At 54.1% G+C, this 19,167-nt stretch overlaps 2 protein-coding genes across 2 annotated transcripts; both read right to left on the minus strand.

The window, feature by feature from the left end:
- Nucleotides 1–5,349: 5,349 nt before the first annotated feature.
- LOC309581438 (specifically androgen-regulated gene protein) lies at nt 5,350–8,425 on the minus strand (the record flags this gene model as incomplete). The annotated part of the gene is made up of 3 exons (XM_082296046.1): nt 5,350–6,497; nt 6,896–7,058; nt 8,339–8,425. The coding sequence occupies 3 exons, from the start codon at nt 8,423–8,425 to the stop codon at nt 5,350–5,352; spliced, it is 1,398 nt and encodes a 465-aa protein (XP_082152172.1).
- Nucleotides 8,426–15,217: 6,792 nt separating this feature from the next.
- Nucleotides 15,218–19,149, minus strand: YOD1 (YOD1 deubiquitinase). Its single transcript, XM_082296294.1, has 2 exons — nt 18,924–19,149; nt 15,218–18,319 (listed from the first exon to the last, which is right to left on the minus strand). The coding sequence occupies exons 1-2, from the start codon at nt 19,129–19,131 to the stop codon at nt 17,613–17,615; spliced, it is 915 nt and encodes a 304-aa protein (XP_082152420.1). The 5' UTR covers nt 19,132–19,149; the 3' UTR covers nt 15,218–17,612.
- Between the last annotated feature and the right edge of the window lie 18 nt (nt 19,150–19,167).

A 19,167-nucleotide genomic window follows, 5' to 3' on the forward strand; every position in this document is an offset into this window, starting at 1 on the left:
GATACAGGTGATGGTGGGACCCCCTTAGGAGTACTCAGTGTTGGAGAATCATAAAACCATGGAATTACGGGAGACCCTCCTGGGGCAGCACCGCTGCCTCGCACCTTCCACTGCTAAAGGAGAGTTACAGTTCTTACAATTTATTCTTCCGGGCTGTGCCCGTAAAGGAAATTCCTCTTCCTTCCTCTGGCAAGCCCGAGCTGGAGGGGGAACCTCTCCCCAGGAGCAGCACCAGGACAGGCAGAGGCTCCATCCCGTGTGCTCCATCCCTGTGCAGATCTCCATCCCTGTCAGCACCTCAGCACGGCCTGCCCGCGCTCAGAGCTGTAATTAATGAATGATAACAACCCCTGCCTGCTCCACGGTGCCCGGTTAATGATTAAACTCCTTCTTGGAACCAGCCGGGGATGTCACTGCTGCACATAAACCCCTCTGCAAGGAACAACACTGCCCCTGTCTGTCTCTTCCTGGACTTCCAAATCCGAGGGTGTTTGGCAAAAACGAGCTGAGCTCTCGGGAAGTGGAGATCCTCACTCGCTGCCCTGCCAGCGTGATCCATCCTTGCCTGAACCCACCGGGTTTTAAGAGCAGGAACGAGGAGCACCGGGTCTAGTTCTGGTTTAAGATATTATCGGGTAACTTCGCACCCCCGGCAAACAGAGGAAAGCAAACCCAAACCAGTAAACCCTGCTTGCTTTGGCACAGCAGTAAAAGGCTGGAATGCCTCTGGCCGGGCTCCTCTTTGCAGGTTGTTGGATCTGTGGGACCAAGCCCTGCTCGGGTGGGAGCTGCAGTGACGAGCTTTGGCCTTTTTCCATTTACAATTCCATTAGAAACAAAGGCCAGGGGCAAAAAAAGAGAAAAAAGATAATGGAGAGAAGCCTGGTGGAGTTGGAGAGGGTCCCTCCCTCCACGTGGGGAAGGGCAGAGCCTCGGCTCCTGGTTATTGCCCAAACCATGCTGGAATGTGGTCAAAAAGCCGCAGACATCTCCAGCCATCTCCCACAGAGCTGGAGCAAGCCCAGCTCGATCCTGGAGCCCAGGTTTGGTGTTTTCCTGCTCGGTTCAGCAGCCTCCAACCCTCCTTCCCCACCTCTCAGCCCCAAGGCTCCCCTGACACCACCCCAGAGGCACAAGGGCTGTTATTAACAAACACAAATGATTCCTGCTGTGGCCTGTGCAGCTGATGATCCCTGACACCGCCAGAATTCCACCAGCCACTGCTCCTGAATTTGATCTTTGTAATGAAAGATGTGCACAAGGATGTTTCAGTTGGGCCAGTAGGTCTTGACAGGCTCATGTAGACATGGAAATGACACGTCTGAGCCAGGGTGGGACTGATAGTTAGGAATTAGATGAATATTCCGTGCAAAATGCAAAGCTGGGCGTTTTCTTTGTTGTTTTTAACATTGTTTTGCCACATAAACTCAGTCTGGATAATCTGCATGAAGACACTGAGGGTACATTCACCAACTCTTCTGAGACTTGTTGCTTCTGCAAGGCTGTGATCTCTCTTCGTGGCTGTTTTGTGTCTGGGCTCTGCTGGGATTTTGCCTTCTGGGCACAAATTGAGTCAAATATGCCCAGAATTAGATTCATGGAATGGTTTGGGTTGGAAGGGACCTTAAAGATCGTCTCATTCCATCCCCTGACAAAGTATGAAGTCTGATTTTGGGGGTCCCCAGACCAGAACCCAGGAGCTCTACTGGGCTCTGGCTGAACCTGGGGGTAGATTTTGTTTGTGTTCTTGCTTTGTCCCCCACCCAGACTTGGAGCAACCTGGGATGGTGGGAGGTGGGTGGAACTGGATCACCTTTAAGGTCCCTTCCAACCCAAACCATTCCATGATTTTATGCTGATGACAAAGTGAGTGCCCTTGTTCCTTACAGGCAATTTAATTTCCAAACTAACGCAGGCTTTCTTTAGAGAGAGGGCCTGACCCGTGGAGGCAATCGCACCAAACAATTTACTGATGTTAATTTAATTAACTGCTTGCAGCACTAAGCTGCACTCAGTCGTTTCCATCGCTGACCTTGCAGCACCAGCACCTTTCCAGGACAGTCTGTGAATACCAAACAGGCTCAGGCTGACAAAACCCACAGCCAGGCTTTTAATCCCTCTCCAAACAGGCAGCACTGGAGCTGCTCTGCGTGGAGAGGAGGGGAGGGGAGGGCACCCTAGAGCAGAACGGCACCGCTTCGCCCCCGCACACGGAAGGTGTGCACGGGGGGGGACGGTGCTGAGCCACAGAAAGAACCCGAGGAATGCAAGGCACCGATGCCTGGTGAGCTGCACTCGGGGGAAGCAGGGAAACACTCGCTTGTAGCTGAGCAATTCACTGAATTCCTCTGGGGCTGGCCAGCCTGATGCAAACCTGTACATCAGCAGAAGAAAACTCGCCGGCAGCAGGAGGCAAAAGGAGCAGCTGGGCTGCAGGAAGCCACTGCCAGGTGCTCCAGGTGGAGCTGAGGTGGCCGCGCTCCCAGCAGGAGCAGGAGCAGGAGCAGGGGCAGGGGCAGGGGCAGGAGGAGGAGCAGGGGCAGGGGCAGGGGCAGGAGCAGGGGCAGGGGCAGGGGCAGGGGCAGGGGCAGGGGCAGGAGGAGGAGCAGGGGCAGGGGCAGGGGCAGGGGCAGGGGCAGGAGCAGGGGCAGGGGCAGGGGCAGGGGCAGGAGCAGGGGCAGGAGCAGGGGCAGGAGCAGGGGCAGGGGCAGGAGGAGGAGCAGGGGCAGGGGCAGGAGCAGGGGCAGGGGCAGGAGCAGGGGTAGGAGCAGGAGCAGGGGCAGGGGCAGGAGCAGGAGCAGGGGCAGGAGCAGGGGCAGGGGCAGGGGCAGGGGCAGGAGCAGGGGCAGGAGCAGGGGTAGGAGCAGGAGCAGGGGCAGGAGCAGGAGCAGGAGCAGGAGCAGGGGCAGGAGCAGGAGCAGGAGCAGGGGCAGGGGCAGGGGCAGGGGTAGGGGCAGGAGCAGGGGCAGGGGCAGGAGCAGGGGTAGGAGCAGGAGCAGGGGCAGGGGCAGGGGCAGGAGCAGGAGCAGGAGCAGGGGCAGGGGCAGGAGCAGGGGCAGGGGCAGGAGCAGGGGCAGGAGCAGGAGCAGGAGCAGGAGCAGGAGCAGGGGCAGGGGCAGGGGCAGCGGCAGGGGTAGGAGCAGGGGCAGGAGCAGGAGCAGGGGTAGGAGCAGGAGCAGGGGCAGGGGCAGGGGTAGGAGCAGGAGCAGGGGCAGGAGCAGGGGCAGGGGTAGGAGCAGGAGCAGGAGCAGGGGCAGGAGCAGGGGCAGGGGCAGGGGCAGCGGCAGGGGCAGGGGCAGGAGCAGGGGTAGGGGCAGGGGTAGGGGCAGGAGCAGGATCCCTCTGTCAGCAGCAGGGCTCGGCTCTGGGTGGCACCAGGCACAGTCACGGGCCTGCTCTTGCATAAGGTCCTGGCCCCTGGGCATAAACAGCTCGGTTTCTAATGGCTACCGACAGATCCAGCAGGTAAAATTCCGTATTCTCGTCGCAGGATTAAACAGCAACGCCTGCTCTTGGAACGGGGCTTGCCCGTGGTGAGCGATTCAGCCCAGAGGATCTGGCAGCAGCAGCAGGAGAGGCACAGAAATGTGGAGTTCATTCCCAGAGGAATGACCCTGCTGCTCTGTGGCTGTTTTAATTTATTCTCTTTTGTTTCCATTTCATACCAGCGTGCACAGCTCCTGTTTGTGAAGATCACCACGTCACAGACTGATAAGTGATCTTTGGAAGATCTTTGAGATTCCTCCTTGGAAATCTGAACAGAACTGAGCTTTCATGGCACCAGCACACAATGGTTCTGACTAAAGCCAAGGACTGGAAGAGAAACCTTTTGTTTCCAAAACAATCTGATTTTAAGAAATGTTTAGGTTCTGTTTCAGGTCAAAAATGTTTTGAGAGAGTCCTTAATGCTCCCCTCCCTTCTCAGTAGATAAACAAGGTGAGATTTCCCTTGGGACTTGCATCATGCAGGTGCTGAGCAGTCAGACAGAGCATTAAATAGCTGGAATCAGCCCTGGGTGAGACAGAGTGGTCAGAGGAGAGGAGCACAGGGATGAAAATGCACCTTTCACCCAGGCAGGAGCTTGGCTGACCCTTTCACTCAGTGCTTACCCTGGCATCTCCTCTCTACACGGTGCTCTTGCTGCCTTTAAAGCCAACCATTTGCACTTGAAAGTCCCCAGCCCGAGGAGCTCAGGGCTGGGCGGAACTTCTGCTGCTGCCTGGCTGCACATCGGGCTGCTTCGAGCCTGCCAGCAAACACGGGAGCACCAGGAATTCCACACTCCCTCTTTGTGCTTGCAGGGAGAGCTGGGAATCACAAAATCATGGAACAGTTTGGGTTGGAAAGGACCTTAAAGCTCTCCTTGTTCCACCCCTTGTCACAGGCAGGGCCACCTTCCACTGTCCCAGGTGGCTCCATGGAAGACTTTGCCTGTGCTGATAAAATGATTCCATGTTATAGGTGGGACAGACCTGACCTGGCTCATCCTTTGTCTCAGAACTCTTTGTTTTACAACTCCAGCATTTAGATTTACCTGACTGCGACATAAATCTGTAGCACACGGCACTTTCTGATCACACACGGGTTTATTAGGAACACAAACCACCTCTGTTCCCCAAGGTGAGCAGCGAGGTGTTGGCAGCATCAGCCGGGCCTGAGAGGTGCCAGGACAGCTCAGAAGGGAAGGAGTTGGGGCTGTCCCAGCTTTGCATCTGTCCCATTTTGGCAGCACTCCTGGATCTGACACCAGCACAGCCTCTTGCCTCCTTAGCTGTCCCGTCCCTGCAGTTCAAAGTCTTCCACCTGCTGGATTCAGGTGGTCAGGGCTGGATGGGAGAGCAGAGAATGGCACAGGAAGCAGTGGGTGTGCAGCCCTCCAGCCCCTCCAGCAGGCAGTGGTGGTTTTGGGAGGCACTTTCATGTGTGCCTCAGGCCTCAGAGGCTGTGATAAAATTAATAAAAAAAAACCCCAAAAAAGTCCTAAAGGAGCAGCAAAGTCCGGCAGTTCTTCCCAGAGACGCTTTATCCACAGGCAACCCCTTTGAAAATATGCCAAATCCCTAATTCCATGGCTTCCCTGTTTTGATGAATCCCCAAATGCATTAAAGCCCTTGCAGGAGACTCCACCCCGTCCATGCTGAGAGATGCTTTGTATAAATAGCTCATATACATCTGCTCTATACAAAATACTCTGTACACGCGGCGCTCCTTTATTTGGCGTGAAGCTCCCACAGCGCTCCCGAGGTGCTGGGGCAGGAGGTGGCAGCAGAAAATGCTCATGGCCGAGGCCAGGCAGTGAAGGCCGCTGGATTTGGGGTGAAAAGCCCCTTTTCCACCAGCCCCGTGAGCTATTCCTTCAGCAGCCCCAACTTCTTGAGCGCCTCGCGCCGGTTCTCGTCGGCTGCACCCTTCGGGGAGATCTTCACGCTCACAGCGGAGCGGGGCGGCCTGGGAAAGCTGGGCAGAGGGTGGGATCTCCTCTTGCTGCTCTTGTCCTGCTCCTCCTGCTCCTTCAGGCCGGTAAAGTCCTTCCCTGCCCCGAGGGAGGCGGGCCGGGGGCGGCCGCTGCGGAGGAAGCTGGGGGCCAGGCGCTCGATGAAGGACATCTTGCCCAGGGAGCTGCTGCTGCTCTTGGCGTTCTGCTCCTTGGTGCTGCTGATGGAGCTGCCCAGCCCCACCCCGGAGCGCTCCAGGGTGTTGGATTTGAAGGCCATCTGCCGGATCCCCGGCACGGAGCCCTCCGCAGGCTGCCCAGGGATGGGGAGCGGCGTCTCGCTGGGGTGGGGATGGAGGTGGGCGCTGGGCTCCCTCCTGTCCTGGGACAGTCCCAGCTTCTCCAGTGCTTCCCGTCGGGCTTTCTCCTTCTCCTTGGGGTCGAGGTGCCCAGAATTCCCCTTTTCAGCAGTGCTGTCGCTGGCAGGGCTGGGGTGAGAGGCAGCTGAGGGTGGAGGTGCTGCTTTTACCTTCTGGTTGTGCTCCGTGGCCAGCGGCACGGGGCTGTTCCTGCTGGTTTTCAGGATGATGTTTGGTGGCAATTTCCGTGGTTTGGGGGCAGTTGGAGGCCCACGCTTGGCATCGTGGTCCTGAGGGGCCTCCTCCAATGTGGATTTCCCCGGGTGGCCCCACAAAGTCCAAGTCTTGGTCTCCTTGGCCGCCTCCCCTTTGGCATCTGAGCGAGGGCTGCGTGACCACTCCAGGTCATCCTGGAAGGGGTCTGGTGGTTGGATGATCACGGACTTCGTGTGGCTTCCTGTGTTGGCTTGGTCCAGCCTGCCCTCCTTGGGCACCTCCTGTGCAGGTTTTCCTGCTGGCACTGTGGAGACACATCCTTTGCTGCCAGAAGCTCCATTTGCTGCAGGGTTGTTCCTCGGGAGACTGGAATAACCCGGGCTTGGAGCAGCTGCTGGAGCCGAGCTGGAGGAGGCAGAGACGCTTTTACCACTCCTCTGTTCAGCCCCACACTGCTGATCTCTGCTTGGAGCCCCATTGCCCAAATCTGGGAAGAGAGGGAGATGAAGTCACGCACAGCACAGGGCCACAGAACACCCCTCACCCCTGCTGGGCCCACACAGCCACGGCTCAGGACGGGCACCCAGGGCTCCTCTGACTCCACCGATCCATCCCTGCTGGGGAAACCGGATCCTTTGGGCCTGACAAAGCCTTGTGAGTCTGTGTGAGCCCGTTCAGAGCACGAGCACAGATGCTGTGCCCCGCGGTTCTGCCGCCTTTGCTCCACACCCGCCTGTGAGAACCAGGAGGGCACAGATGGTGCCCGACTTGTGTGGCTACTGCAGCGTGATGGGGACCACCTGTGCCTTATCGACCCGGGGCACTCCCTCCCTGCCAAGGACATTCCCTTGGCACAGCCAAGCTGCACAAGGGTTTCCAGCTTACCCCGGGGCACAGGGCCCTTCCTGGGCTTGGAGGGCTCCCCGTAGTCAGTGTCGTCCGTGGAGACCCCGCTGTCTCCCTCTGCATCCAGGGAGCCAATGGTTTCTTCTAGGAACATCAAACACTCTTTCTCTTCCACAGATAAATAGTCATAGCTGTTGTCACTCTGGAGAAAGAAGATGAAGCAGTGCAGGTAAGAAAGAGAGGTTTACTTTATTCTCTTTTATATATATATATATATATATGTAACTTTATATAACTTTTTATATACATATAACTTTGTACTGTTTAATGTCTAGGTAGTTTAGAGAGCCTGTGGCAGCTTGGCCAGTGGCTGTTCAATGATGAGTATTTACAGCTCCAGAAAACCAGACAACCTCCTCTAAAATAGGAAATATATGTATACTTAAAGCCTTTTTTTATATTACCCTACTCTGTGGGTCAGGAGGTGGATTATTCTTAACTTGGGAACTTGGCCTCTTACTTTCAGTTCTTTAAATTACTGTGAAATGTGAGCAGATGGGTGACAGATCTGTAGGTACAGACACCTCTATTAATGCTTAGAAAACACCATAAATACTGAAGGTTTCTGTGCAGGTGATGAATTCTCCTTGTTCTCCCATTCACACCTCAGCAAGAGCTGCTTAATTTTTGTTGTATTTTGAGTACCAGGAGATGCGATATGTGATCAGATATCAAGGTGATTCCTGCAATCTGTCATGAACAAAATGAAGTGCAGGACAGGATGGAATGTGCATCAGATCAACAAGCACGGGGCAGGAATCATCCCAGGTGGAGTTGTTTTGCAGAGGCACCTTATCCAAATCTTTTACTGTGCACTATCACAACCAGTTTTTCCATCCCTATTACATTCAGAGGGTTTGGTTCTGGTTTGCAATACATCAAATGGAAAACCTGCCACATATCAATTATACTCCCAGCAAGGCAGGATGTAATTAGTGCATCAATCTTGGAATCGGCGTTGGGAGACAAACGAGCTTGAATGGAGAGATAGTGAAAAATGACACATCTACACCCACGGCCCACACTCATCTCTGCCTTAACTGGGGCATTCCTCTCTGCCAGGCAGGAGGAGCTCAGCTCGCTGTCTCCTCCAGGTGAAGTCACTCTCCTCGGAGCCAGTGTGACCCAGTTACCCAAGGGTCTGCCCCGCACCCCTGGCAGCGCAGGAGCCGCTGGCACGGATCCCAGCCTGGCCCAGAGCAGACCCTGCAGCAGCGAAGGCTCCCGGCTGCTGCCACACACGTGGCAGCTTGGGAAGGCTGCGAGTGCTCTGGGGCAGGAACTCATCTGGTCCTGGTGCTGGCTCAGGGCCTCCAGGTGCTCCCGAAGCACCGATGGAGAGCGGATTTGAACTGAGATCTGCCCCAAACCCTTGCTCAGCTCAGAGGGGCGAGCTGGGCCGGGCACCCCAGGGTTACTCACCCGCTGTGAGTGGTCGGAAGCCGTGCTGACCATGCTGTCACAGCTGCCGGAGCTGCAGCCAGCCATCCCCAGCTCCTTCCTAGGCATAGCACGGGCTGCCCTGGTGGCTGGAGAAAGGAGAAGCATTAAGTTGTGAGATTCTCCCGGGGCTGACTCAAGCACGCTGGGAGGGAGGACAGGCAGGCTCTGATGCTGCTGGGTGGAGGAAATGTGCTCCATCTCAGGCTGCTGTCTCCAGGAGAAGGCACAGCTGGGCTTTTTAAAATAATCTTTGAAGTTTTCCCCAAAATAATTTGGAATAGGGTCATCTCTGCACAGCCAGCTCGTGTTGGTGGCTCTCTAATCACCTCAGAGGGGTGGGTAAGGCAAAGGCAGGAGCTGCAAGCCCAGCTCAGCCTCAGAGATCCCAGCACCAGCCCCAGCCCCGACTCACGGGACCTCTTTCCTCCACCACACCCTGTGCCAGCCCTGCAGCTTGAACTTGAGAACGAGCTGGCCCCAAGTGCTGCTGGTTACTCACATCCTCGCTCTGTCAGGAGCTTCCTCTGCCGCCCTTCCTTGGGGGCCCCAGGGAGGTGCCCCCGGCCTTTGGGGCACGCCTGGGTGTGTTTGTGCACATGGCTGGTGCAGCCCGTGGGGAGCAGGGCAGGCTGGGGCTGTGCCCAGGCTGCTCCAGGGGGGTTCAAGCAGCCCCTCAATGTCCCCCCTGCTCACAGCAGGGTCCCCCTGATGCTCCTCTGGATGCAGCCCGGACCCCCCATCACCAGTGGGACCCCAGTGTGGCAGCAGCTGCCTGACAAACGCCCTGAACTTGGGTTCCAGCACCGTGACAGGGGCAGGGCAGGGGCCCACGTGGCACAGGGGACAGTTATCCCTGCACAGAGCTCTGCTGCCCGCAGAGAGAGGCTGAGCGCCCACGGAAGGTGTCATTACTGATGGATGCAAAGCACTGAGCTTCAGAAATTTCCTGGCACCACCAGTTAGTTCCCTCCACATGCACCACCCCATTCCTGGGGAGGGAATTGGGCTGTGGAGGCGAAAGGGAGCAGCAAAACAAACACCAACACCCCCTCCAAGACACACGGACCCACGCGAGAGGATTTGCTCCTCAGAAGACAGAGGAGCCCTTTGTGCTGTAACCTGCAGGCAGGAACACACTGCTGCTTTTATTTCTTGTAGCAGGATCAGGGAATTAGATCCAGCGATAAGTGAGCAGAACTGGCTGCTTGTTCAGAGCGTTAGACCCTGAAAGAATTCCTCTGTAATTGGAATATGCCGCAAAAATCAGATTTCAACACCCACGCCCTGACAGATCTAATCCTTCCACGCAGGAGGATTTTAATATTTCAGTCTCAGCTTTGCATTATTTACTGCTTAAATGACGTTGCAGTAAGTGGTGGCTTTGGAACAGCAGTTCCCTGGATTCTTTGAATTCAGATCACTTCATGGCCAGGGATTTGAGCTGTCAGGAAGCAGAGCTGAGCTTGGGGGACTTCAGGCCTCTGCAGGGTTTTGCTGTGCACTTGAACATCCACAGTGTGAAATTTAGATTTACATCAAAACTAGATTTATAGATTTATATCGACTCCTAAGTAGCAGGAGGCTTGACCATGGTTGTTGCAGTGTTCCTGGCTGCCTCCCTCCCAAATTTCAGACAGCAAAACCCTCCTGGGGAAGTGAAAGCCTTGCTGGAAGTTGAGTGTGCAGCTGGTTGGGGCCAACAGGGAGGCATTTCCACCATGAGGATCCCCACCACCACCAGGCCGTTAAAGAAAGAATTTCCTCTCATTCAAACAGCATTTGCAGGGACCTAAAGCAGCCGCCAAGGCTTTGGCACCCACCGAGCCCCGGCTCACGGGAGGCAAAGTTCAGCCCGAGCCCGCCAGGCGCTGCGGAGGATCCGCACTGAAACAAGAAGTTCCTTTTCCCGCCCATTAGTTCTCTGATGTGATTACGGCTCCAGCACACTCATCCAGCTTGGGAAAGGGGAAAAATCAGTGTTGAAACTCCCCAGTTTTAATGATTCAGAAGGATTTCAGTTCCTTCTTTTCGTGAATAAGAGCCACGAATTAAAAATGCAACTGAGCGTTTGATTTAAAAGATGCAGTACTCAAAAAGCTGTTTTATAGCTGGGTTTCAACGGTGTTGATCTCTTCCCCCACTAAAAATATATTTGGAAGAAGTTTTTTTAATCTAAATCCAAAGGCCAGGTCCCTCAGCTCTTGTGGCCGTTCTCATAACTGTCCTTTGAAAGCCCACGGAGCCATCAAAGAGGTGCTGGGTAGCAATTAATGCTAATTGCTTTAGACAAGAGGCTACTTTCTTTCAGCCAGCACCACCCCAAGCTCTCCATCCCGGGTTAAAACACCTCGGTTTTGCTGCCTGGGGCAGAGCAGCCGGACCCCTGCTGCCTCTGGCTTTGTCCGGCCACCCCAAACACAACCCGAAGCAAATCCCCTTTTGCAGGCACCTGCTCCTGAGCAGCCCAGGGGATGGATCGCACCTCAGGGGCAAAGGGGACGGTGGCAGATCCGCATTTCCTCCTCTCTGGACAAGAATGAAGCGCCCCAGCAGCTGCCTGAGCTGTTTGCTGTCCTGGGCACAGCTTTTCCCAGCTTTCCTCCACCACCACCACCACCTTCAAACCACCTTGTCCAGCTTCGCTGGTGAATCCCCCACCACATTTCACCCCTCCAAAGCAGAGCCCTGCAGGTACCCAGAGCCCCCCAGCCCTTCACCCGCAGCCCGTCCAGCACGAAAAGCACAGAAAGCAAAGGGCAAGCAGGAACACAAATGATTATTAATCCGTTTCGTTGTTTTTACCAGGCCGTCTGTCGTTCCGTGCTGCCCAATTCCTTGTCCCAGCCGTGCCTGTCCCAGGACTTCTTTGCTTTTCTGGGCTAAGCAAACACAGCCAGGTTACACATTAACTCTGCTCCCGCTGCAGATAAGGCTGTGCCGGGCCCGTGGCTGCTCGCAGGTACGTCCTGACAGGCGATCCCTGGCCCCTCACCTGCAGCCAGGGCGAGCGAAATTCATCCTGCAGCCCTGCAAGGCACCTTTCCTCCTGCTCCAGGCTGGGGTCACGGCGTGGCTGAGCCCCTAAAACCCGTCCGTGCCATGCCCCAGAGCGCTGGGTCGTGGCTGCAGCGCTGCCAGCGCTGGGTGTGAGCTGGCAGTGCCCGGGAGCTGCGGGCAGCTCTGCTCGGTACCACCCAGCTCCCTCACTTCCCTGATGTCCTCTGCCGTCCTCGGCACGGGTTTTGCCGGAGACTCCTTAATCCGACATCCTGTTCTGCCGCATAGCTGCTCGCTGACACCGGAGCAGCCGAGCCGAGCCCTGACCCGAGCCTTGCACACAATAATTACGTCCCCGGCTGGGCGTTTGCGCCCAGGAACGCGTCACCCACAACAGGTTTCTTCTCTCAGGTGGTTTGTGCAGGGATCCCGCAGCTCGGGGTAGAAGCTGGTTCCTCCTCGGCTCTGAAAACACAGCCTGGGCTAGGACAGGTAGGGACTTGCATTTCACCACAGCTTCCCAGAGGCCAAAAGTTTGCTGCCTGCAAAGGAAGGAGGTTGTGAAGACAGGCAGAAAGTGTTTTGGAAGGGAAGCTTCAGCACAGATTTATTTACGTGCTGCAGGATGGGGTGCCCAGGTCTGCGCAGCTCCGAGGCTCCTTCTGCCTGTCCCAACCTGCAGCTGCTTTTGCCCCAGTTGGCACCATTCCCTGCTGGCACCAAAACCCTCTGCAAGCTCCTTCCAGTGCTGGGGACTCCTTCCCCAGGCAGCTCGAGGTCAGTTCCTGGAGCTCTGGTGAAAGCTAAAGCTCCCCGAGATGCCCACCACACTCATCTTCACCCTGATGACACCTCCTCAGAAACTCTGCCAGGCATTTCCTTCAGCAGCATCTCCCACTCTGAGCCCCAGGGTACCACCTCTGCTGCCCCTTCCAAAGAGGGGCCCAGATTCGCCCACCCTGCGCAGGGTGACACCGACCCCCAGCCCGGGTGGTGCTGCAGGGCAGGGAGGCAGCAGCCGTGCCTCCTTATGACTGACTTTGGGCTCTGTTACTAAAATCAGAGCTTTTCCAGCTGATAAACACCACTTTGGCCATTCCCCACACACAGCACGGACTTGTACCTGCTTGACAAGGTGCTGCTCACTGAACATCTACAAACACCCTGCAGGGAATTTCCAGGGCTGACACAGCTGCGGGATTCGTTCACATTTCTATGCTACAATGATTTTTATTTTTTTTAGATTTGTATTTTTAGCAAAAGCCTGTGTTGCCACACATGTTCCCTGCTCCACAGAACAGGGAAGTCGAGCTAATGAAAGCCACAGGAAGATGGAGGGAAAGCAGATGAGCCGGGAAGCGTCGAGGCTCCCACTGGCGGTGCCGAGCCCAGCCGAGTGCTGTTCCAGAAGGGAACGTGCTGGGGAGCAAATCAACGAACCAGAGGCTGCTGCCAGCCCCAGCCAGCCCCAGCCCTTCCTGCTCTCCCATGCTGGCCTGCAGCAGCTGAGGGATGGGGATGCAGCACGTCGGGAGCAGCCGGAGCGCTGACAGCCAGGGATTGAGGGCAGGATTGGTGCCAGTGCTTCAGGAGTTGTGCTGGATGGTGCAGCAGTTTAAACAGAGTTTAAATGTGAAATTAATTAATGGAGTGGGTTTGATTCTAAATTAATTTTAATTTTAAATGGAAGCTTTAGAGCCATGCGGGTTTTGTCGAGTTGTGCCCGGTGCTGAGGCTGCTCTGAGAGAGGGAGGAAACCAAAGCTGGGGTTATTTTGTTATTGCAGTGCCAGCAGGGTGTGAGTGAGCACCAGCACAGGGCAGGGATGTCCTGACAGCACCAGGACTCCAATCTGGGCAGTAGAACAGGCAGAGCTGGCTGCCTGCAGCCCTGTGTGGGTCAGGAAGGTGTCATGATCCATCAGGAGAAATCTTGAGCTGCTCCAAATCAGAAGCCCAGAAAGAACCTGTTCTTTCTCCACATTCCTCTCCCTCTAACAAATACAAATAGATCCATCCCAAAACAAGGTGTGATTTCACACAGATGGCACGAAGGGTATGTGAGGAATCAAATGATGCAGAGAAAACTTCCCAGTGCCCTGGAAGGACTTTGGCAGGTTCACAGCCCTGCTGTGCCTCACCCTGTTCCTAAACACGAGGGCACAAATGACTCAGGCCTGGCCCTGAAGGAGAAGCATCCACATGGCGTCACTGATAAGATTCCTGTCAAGGTAAGGATGTTTATTTGACTCTGTGGAACTCTTGGGTACTTTCCTTCGCCCAAATTGCAGGTACAGCCTGGGTGCTGACAAATCAGTTATGGAAAGCACCACGTAGTTAATGCCTCCTGTTGCACAGCAGTCATTAAATCTTCCTATGGCCAAGGAGCTCTGTTTGTTATCTCTGCTTTACAGAAAAGAGCCAGAGAAGGGACGTGAGGTGTTTCCATAGCTTGGTTACCATTAACACCAGAGATGAGAAGGCAGCTCTCAAGCTCTCAAGTTCTTCTCCCCAACACTTTCCTCAAGACTTTAATTAAAAATAAAAGACAAGGGCACTGCAATCTTGGACAACCTGATTTTGTTAGCTCCTCTTTTGTATTCCTGCTCCAGGAAGCATCTGGTGCTCAGACAGGTGAAACAGCAGGAGTGATTTCACCCAATTTGAAGGATTTTTTTTCAGAGCAAGCCTGACGGCAGTTTTAGAGCTGGATGCAGTTTGATGTAAAATGCAGGCAGACATTTAATTGTGTGGCAGCAGCAATTTTCAAAACAGCAAGCTGACTACTTTTAGTTCCTCTTCTGGAGAGTTTCCTTGCCAGGGAGAGGTTCCCAGGGCTGGCCCATGGGCGGGTTCTGCAGCGAAATCAGCCAAACACAGATGATTCAGCACTCGTGTGTCCGTCTGATTTCTCAGAAGCTCCCCCAGCACAGGGCACAGCAGCACAGAACTTCTGCTCCCTCTTCACTCAGCCCTGTCCCCTCCCACGTGGAGAAAGGCAAAGAGGCAGCACTGCGGGGTCAGAGAGGTTTCAGTTTCACAGGGGGTTGGTTGCCCCAGAACAGATCCCAGTTCCAGTGCTGGGATGCTCTCCAAGTCTCCAGGAGAGCAGGATGGCTACAGGGGACTGTCCCCAACCTGTCTCAAGTGGCCCCTGCTGGGACTGTGCTCAGGGAAAGGTGCTGATTTTAGATACACCGTGGAACAAGATGTTCCTTTCCTCAGTGCTCTCCCCAGAAACTGCTCTTTTGATAGGATTCACACAGAACTTAGGAATTAGGTTTGTCCTTCAGAAATTCCAGTTACTACTGATTTTCTCCCCAGACTGGTCTTTCAGTCTACTGCATCCACGGAGTAGGTCTTTGTAACTGGACCCAAATATTCATAAAGTCTGTTTAATGATTTATATATTTCAATGCATAATAGATTCTGCAGGGATGTAAAACTCTCTTTACAGTCCTGATATCTCAGGTATCATATTTCATAGAATCCCAGAATGGTTTGGGTTGGAAAGGACCTTGAAGCTCATCTTGTCCCATTCTGATATTCAGAATTCATCCCACCACTAAAGGATGTCATTTTTGTGATAATTCCCTGACTGTGTCATTAAGGGCAGGAAAATCCTGGTTAAAAAGTACTAAAAAAACCCCTAAGAATAATTTGTAAAAAGAAAAGGAGCTGTAATTTAAATCTATCCAGACCTTACATTTTAAACAATGTAGATACTTTTTGTTTGGGAAAGTTTAGGAGAACAAGGAGAAGTTTTTCTCACAATCAGTGCCAAAGATGACTTGTTCTTTTACAACACAAATTACAGGTATTTTTTTTTTTTTAACCAAAGAGATTTTATTTTCTAGGCAACAGAAGAGAACATCCAAGCAGTGATAGTGACGCGCCTCCCTCCAACGGAACTGATTCTCTGTTAGCAGATTCCCAATGCAAACATGATCTAGCAAGCTCAACACTCTGGATTAAATAAAGCTCTTTTTTTTTTTTTTTTCAAATACTGCAACTGAGAAATACCAAAAAAAAAAAAAAAAAAAAAAAAAAAGGTTTCACACACTTTGAGAAATCCATCCAGGACACAAAGCTAAAATCTAAGGGTTGCTCCCCAAAGTCAAGGCAGACAATAAATATGGATCTTCCACTTGTGTTTCAAAGACACCTTGTGCACCTCTCTGAGGTAGGTATTGTGTCCATGTAACAGATGGCAAAGGGTGAGGATCAGCTCCTTGTCCCAGGCACGTCCCTGCTTCCCTGGGAAAGCTGAGAGCACACCTGGGGCTTGACAGTCTCTTGGTCTCATTCCTAGCCAGTACTTCAGCTCAAGTAGTTATAACACAGTGTAATCTTCAAGTTCCTTTGAACTGTCAGGTATTTCTGGAGGTTTTTAAGCGTCAGCTTCTACAGGGCTGGGTTTAATGCTGGGTTTTGGGGGTTTTTATCTTCTTTTCCTAATGAGAGGCTAAAAGCAGAGCGGGGTTTAACACTGGAAGCTAAATGGCTTTCTGTAGGAAACTCCCAACAGTGCTCATGTGTATTTTAATACTGAATTAAAAACAAACCTGGTCCATAGTGCTCTTGGCGATTCTAGGCTTTCTGTTTAATTATTCATGCCTTAATTCAGCAAAGCACTTATGTAATTATGTTCCTTCTTCAGTAAAACCCTTTTGCATTTCAAGATCCAAGTGGGAGCCTCCGCTGAGAACCTGAAATGTGATTTTTGCAGAAAAGGTGGTGTTGCTGCACCGGTTTGATCAGGTGCCTTAGGGAACAGAGGCCTTTCAAACTGGATTTTAGGTTCCACGTGGAAAGGGGGTTTATTTCTGCCTCAGTCCGAAGATGCTCGCTCTTGCTCCCCCTTCTAAAAGTGCAAGGAAGGTCACTCAAAACAGTAGCACAAGAATGGCAGGCAAAGGATATTTTAAAATTCAAGAAACAAGGATGTGTTGCAGGCATTTCAAAGAAAAAAAAAAACACCCCATAAATCCCCTTCAGTAATATGCACCTTTACAGCACCTTTTAAAAGCCCTCGAAAGCACTTGCTGTTAAGCTTCAAAGCCCCACTGTGAGGTAAGAGATCCCATTAAACCAATTTCATCTTCCCTGTTTCTGAACAGTCCAAGGAGTGGGGCACTTCACCCAGCTTATTTTGTTCTGAATATTCAGCTGCACCCTTCATGATCACAACGAAAGTCTCGCTACTCCACAGTCACCGGTGACAAATCAAACACATTAAGGCAGAAAGCAGATGAAATTTCAAGCCTCCCTTCTGGCTCTGGCCTTCAGAGGGCAAAACTTTTTACCAGCAAAGAGTGAGAACTCAACCTTAAAGTGCTCATTTACAGTATTTGGAAACTGGAACAGCTTAGTGACACCATGGCCGTGATTGGCTCTACTCAAGTAAAGTATTCAATGTATTTAACAGATGCAAATTAAGTCACTTCCCTAACTACTCACTTCCCTCTTGCAGGAATTTCCAATGCTCTTATGAAGAAGAATCCCAAGTACTCCAGGAAACATGCCTATGCTCTGATGCAGTGTAAACACCAGGGGGTTGAGAGTTATTTTTCAAGCAACTAAAAACTACCTACGGAGGATTAATAAGTTTTATTCAACACTTATCCATCTACTCATTAATTTAAAGGCTACCTTAAAGCTTAGAGGCCATTTCTCTCCCTAAAGTTGTCTCCACACAAACTACACAGTCTATTCCCGATGGTACAGGGCAGCTCAGAGATCCTCTTTCCACTACAAATTGTATTTTGCTATTGTACTTGATCTTTCCATTACAAATCATGCACCACACGAGCAGTTTCCCCTCTGAGAGCTGCTCCTGTGTGCAGAGCCTAATTCCCAGTGTAAGTGGTGCTGATGTGTGTGTGTCCCAAAGCCTTGCATCCCCTGAATTACCCTGAAATCGTCCAGAGACATTCATTCAGCACCTCAGAGGTGGGTTGGACAAGCCTGGTTGTGTCTGTCTGCTCAGATCACACACACACACACACACACACACAGAGAGAGCAGGTTATGAACTCAAGGTGTGGCTGCCACTGTCCACCACCAGCCCAAGTGCCATCCCTTAGCATCCCTACTCCCAGTCCCCTAGTCCCAAACCTGTGCGTTGGCCACCATTAAGTTAATTCGCTTTTCAAGCTCTGTGAACGGAATTTTATGATTACAAACAGCTTATCTGGGACTCCAGAATTTGATTCCAGAGCGGTGAGGTAGTCGATGGCACCCTCCTCATGCTGAGCTCACACCTCCCCGAAGTTGGTGTGTCCAGTCTCCTTGGCGTGCTCCCTGGCCTCCAGCTGCCCCGTGAGTCCCTTCTGGCACACCATGCAGCGCAGGGTGAAGTGATTCACATCCGTGAACTGCCTCTTCCTCCTGGCCTCGTCCGCCAGCTCCAGGGCTTGCGCCAGCACCACGTCATCGCTGGTGGAGAAGATGGTCTGGGGGGGAATGTCCGAGGCGGGGACGCGGCGCTCCAGGGGGTCGTAGTGGATGCCGTCGTAGATGAGCAGCACGCGCTTGGCGTAGCCGGCGTCCTCCCCGAAGCGGTCGATGCGCACGGTCTGCGTGTCCACCACGCAGATCTCGCACTGGTAGAACTTGGACAGGATGGACACTTCGATGGCTCCTCCCCAGGTCTCCTCCCTCCTGATCCAGTCACAGTATTCCCTGTTGGTTTTGCCCAGGACGGCCTCGCAGTAGGACTCGGGGTCGCTGGCCACGATCTGGGCGATGAGGCTGCGCATCTCGGGGGCGCAGCCGGGGTCGTACACGCCGCCCTCCACCACGTAGGACACGCTGGTGAACAGGCAGGAATTGTCTGCTGGCACAACCCTCCTGGCCAGCACAGGCACAGCTTCCCTGACAGGGTGGGACATTGTTTTTTTGGTGACCACAGGTGAGTCGGGCTCGGGTTTGGATGTGTCCTCTTCGACTATGAGAGTGTCGCCTGCCAGACAGGAGGAGGGAGAGGTGAGAGGGACATAAAGTGGGTACTTAAAAGCTGCTGCTGCTCCTACAACACAACAACACGGCTGTGCTGTCACTGCTGAGGATCACAGAGGACAATCATGGAATCATGGAATGGCTCGGGGTCTTAAACATCACCCAGTCCCACCCCTGCCACGCGTAGGGACACCTTCCAGTACCCCAGGGTGTTCCAAGCCCCGTCCAACCCGGCCTCGGACAGCTCCTCCCGTTTCCCCCATCTCGGTATCCTGCAGGGACACAGCCCCAGCCAACAGCCGCTGGCACCACAACGGCCCCGCGGGACTCACCTGGCGCGGCGCCGTCCCTGTCCCCTCCAGCCCCGCTCGCTTCTGCCTCCGGAGCCCCGGGACGCGGCCAAAGCACCACCGGCACTCGCAGCGAGCAGGAAGCGCCGCCGAGCCGGGCGGTGACGCCTCCCCCGGGACCAGAAACCGGCCCGACCGCCGGCTGACGAGGGGCGTGTGTGCCACGGCCTCTTTAATTAACGTAACAGCAGCCGGCGGGGCAGCAGAGCCCGCAAAGCGCCGCCCCCCGCCCTCCCCCTCCCCGCGCCGGGCCCTCACCCGAGTGGATGCCGAGCTCGCCGAGCCGCCGCTCGCCGTCGCTGAGGTCGAGGCTGCGCGGCGGGAAGCCGTGCAGGAGGCGCTGTGCGGGCGCGGGCACGCCGGTGAGCGCGGCGAGCGCGGCCTGCATGTCGCGGAGGCGGGAGTGCGGCGACAGCCCCGGCAGCGCGTGCGAGCCGCTCCGGGCCTTGCAGCGCAGCCGCAGCATCCTCGGGGCCGCCGCCGCACCGCCCGCCGCCGCCAC

The sequence above is a fragment of the Coloeus monedula genome (assembly GCF_965178545.1).
Source record: "Coloeus monedula genome assembly, chromosome: 23".
Classification (NCBI taxonomy): domain Eukaryota; kingdom Metazoa; phylum Chordata; class Aves; order Passeriformes; family Corvidae; genus Coloeus; species Coloeus monedula.

Coding starts and splice junctions, on each gene's coding strand:
- YOD1 (XM_082296294.1), bottom strand. CDS start 19,131: ATGCTGCGGCTGCGCTGCAAGGCCCGGAGCGGCTCGCACGCGCTGCCG. Junction 18,320..18,923: donor CGAGCTCGGCATCCACTCGG/GTGAGGGCCCGG, acceptor CCTGTCTGGCAG/GCGACACTCTCATAGTCGAA.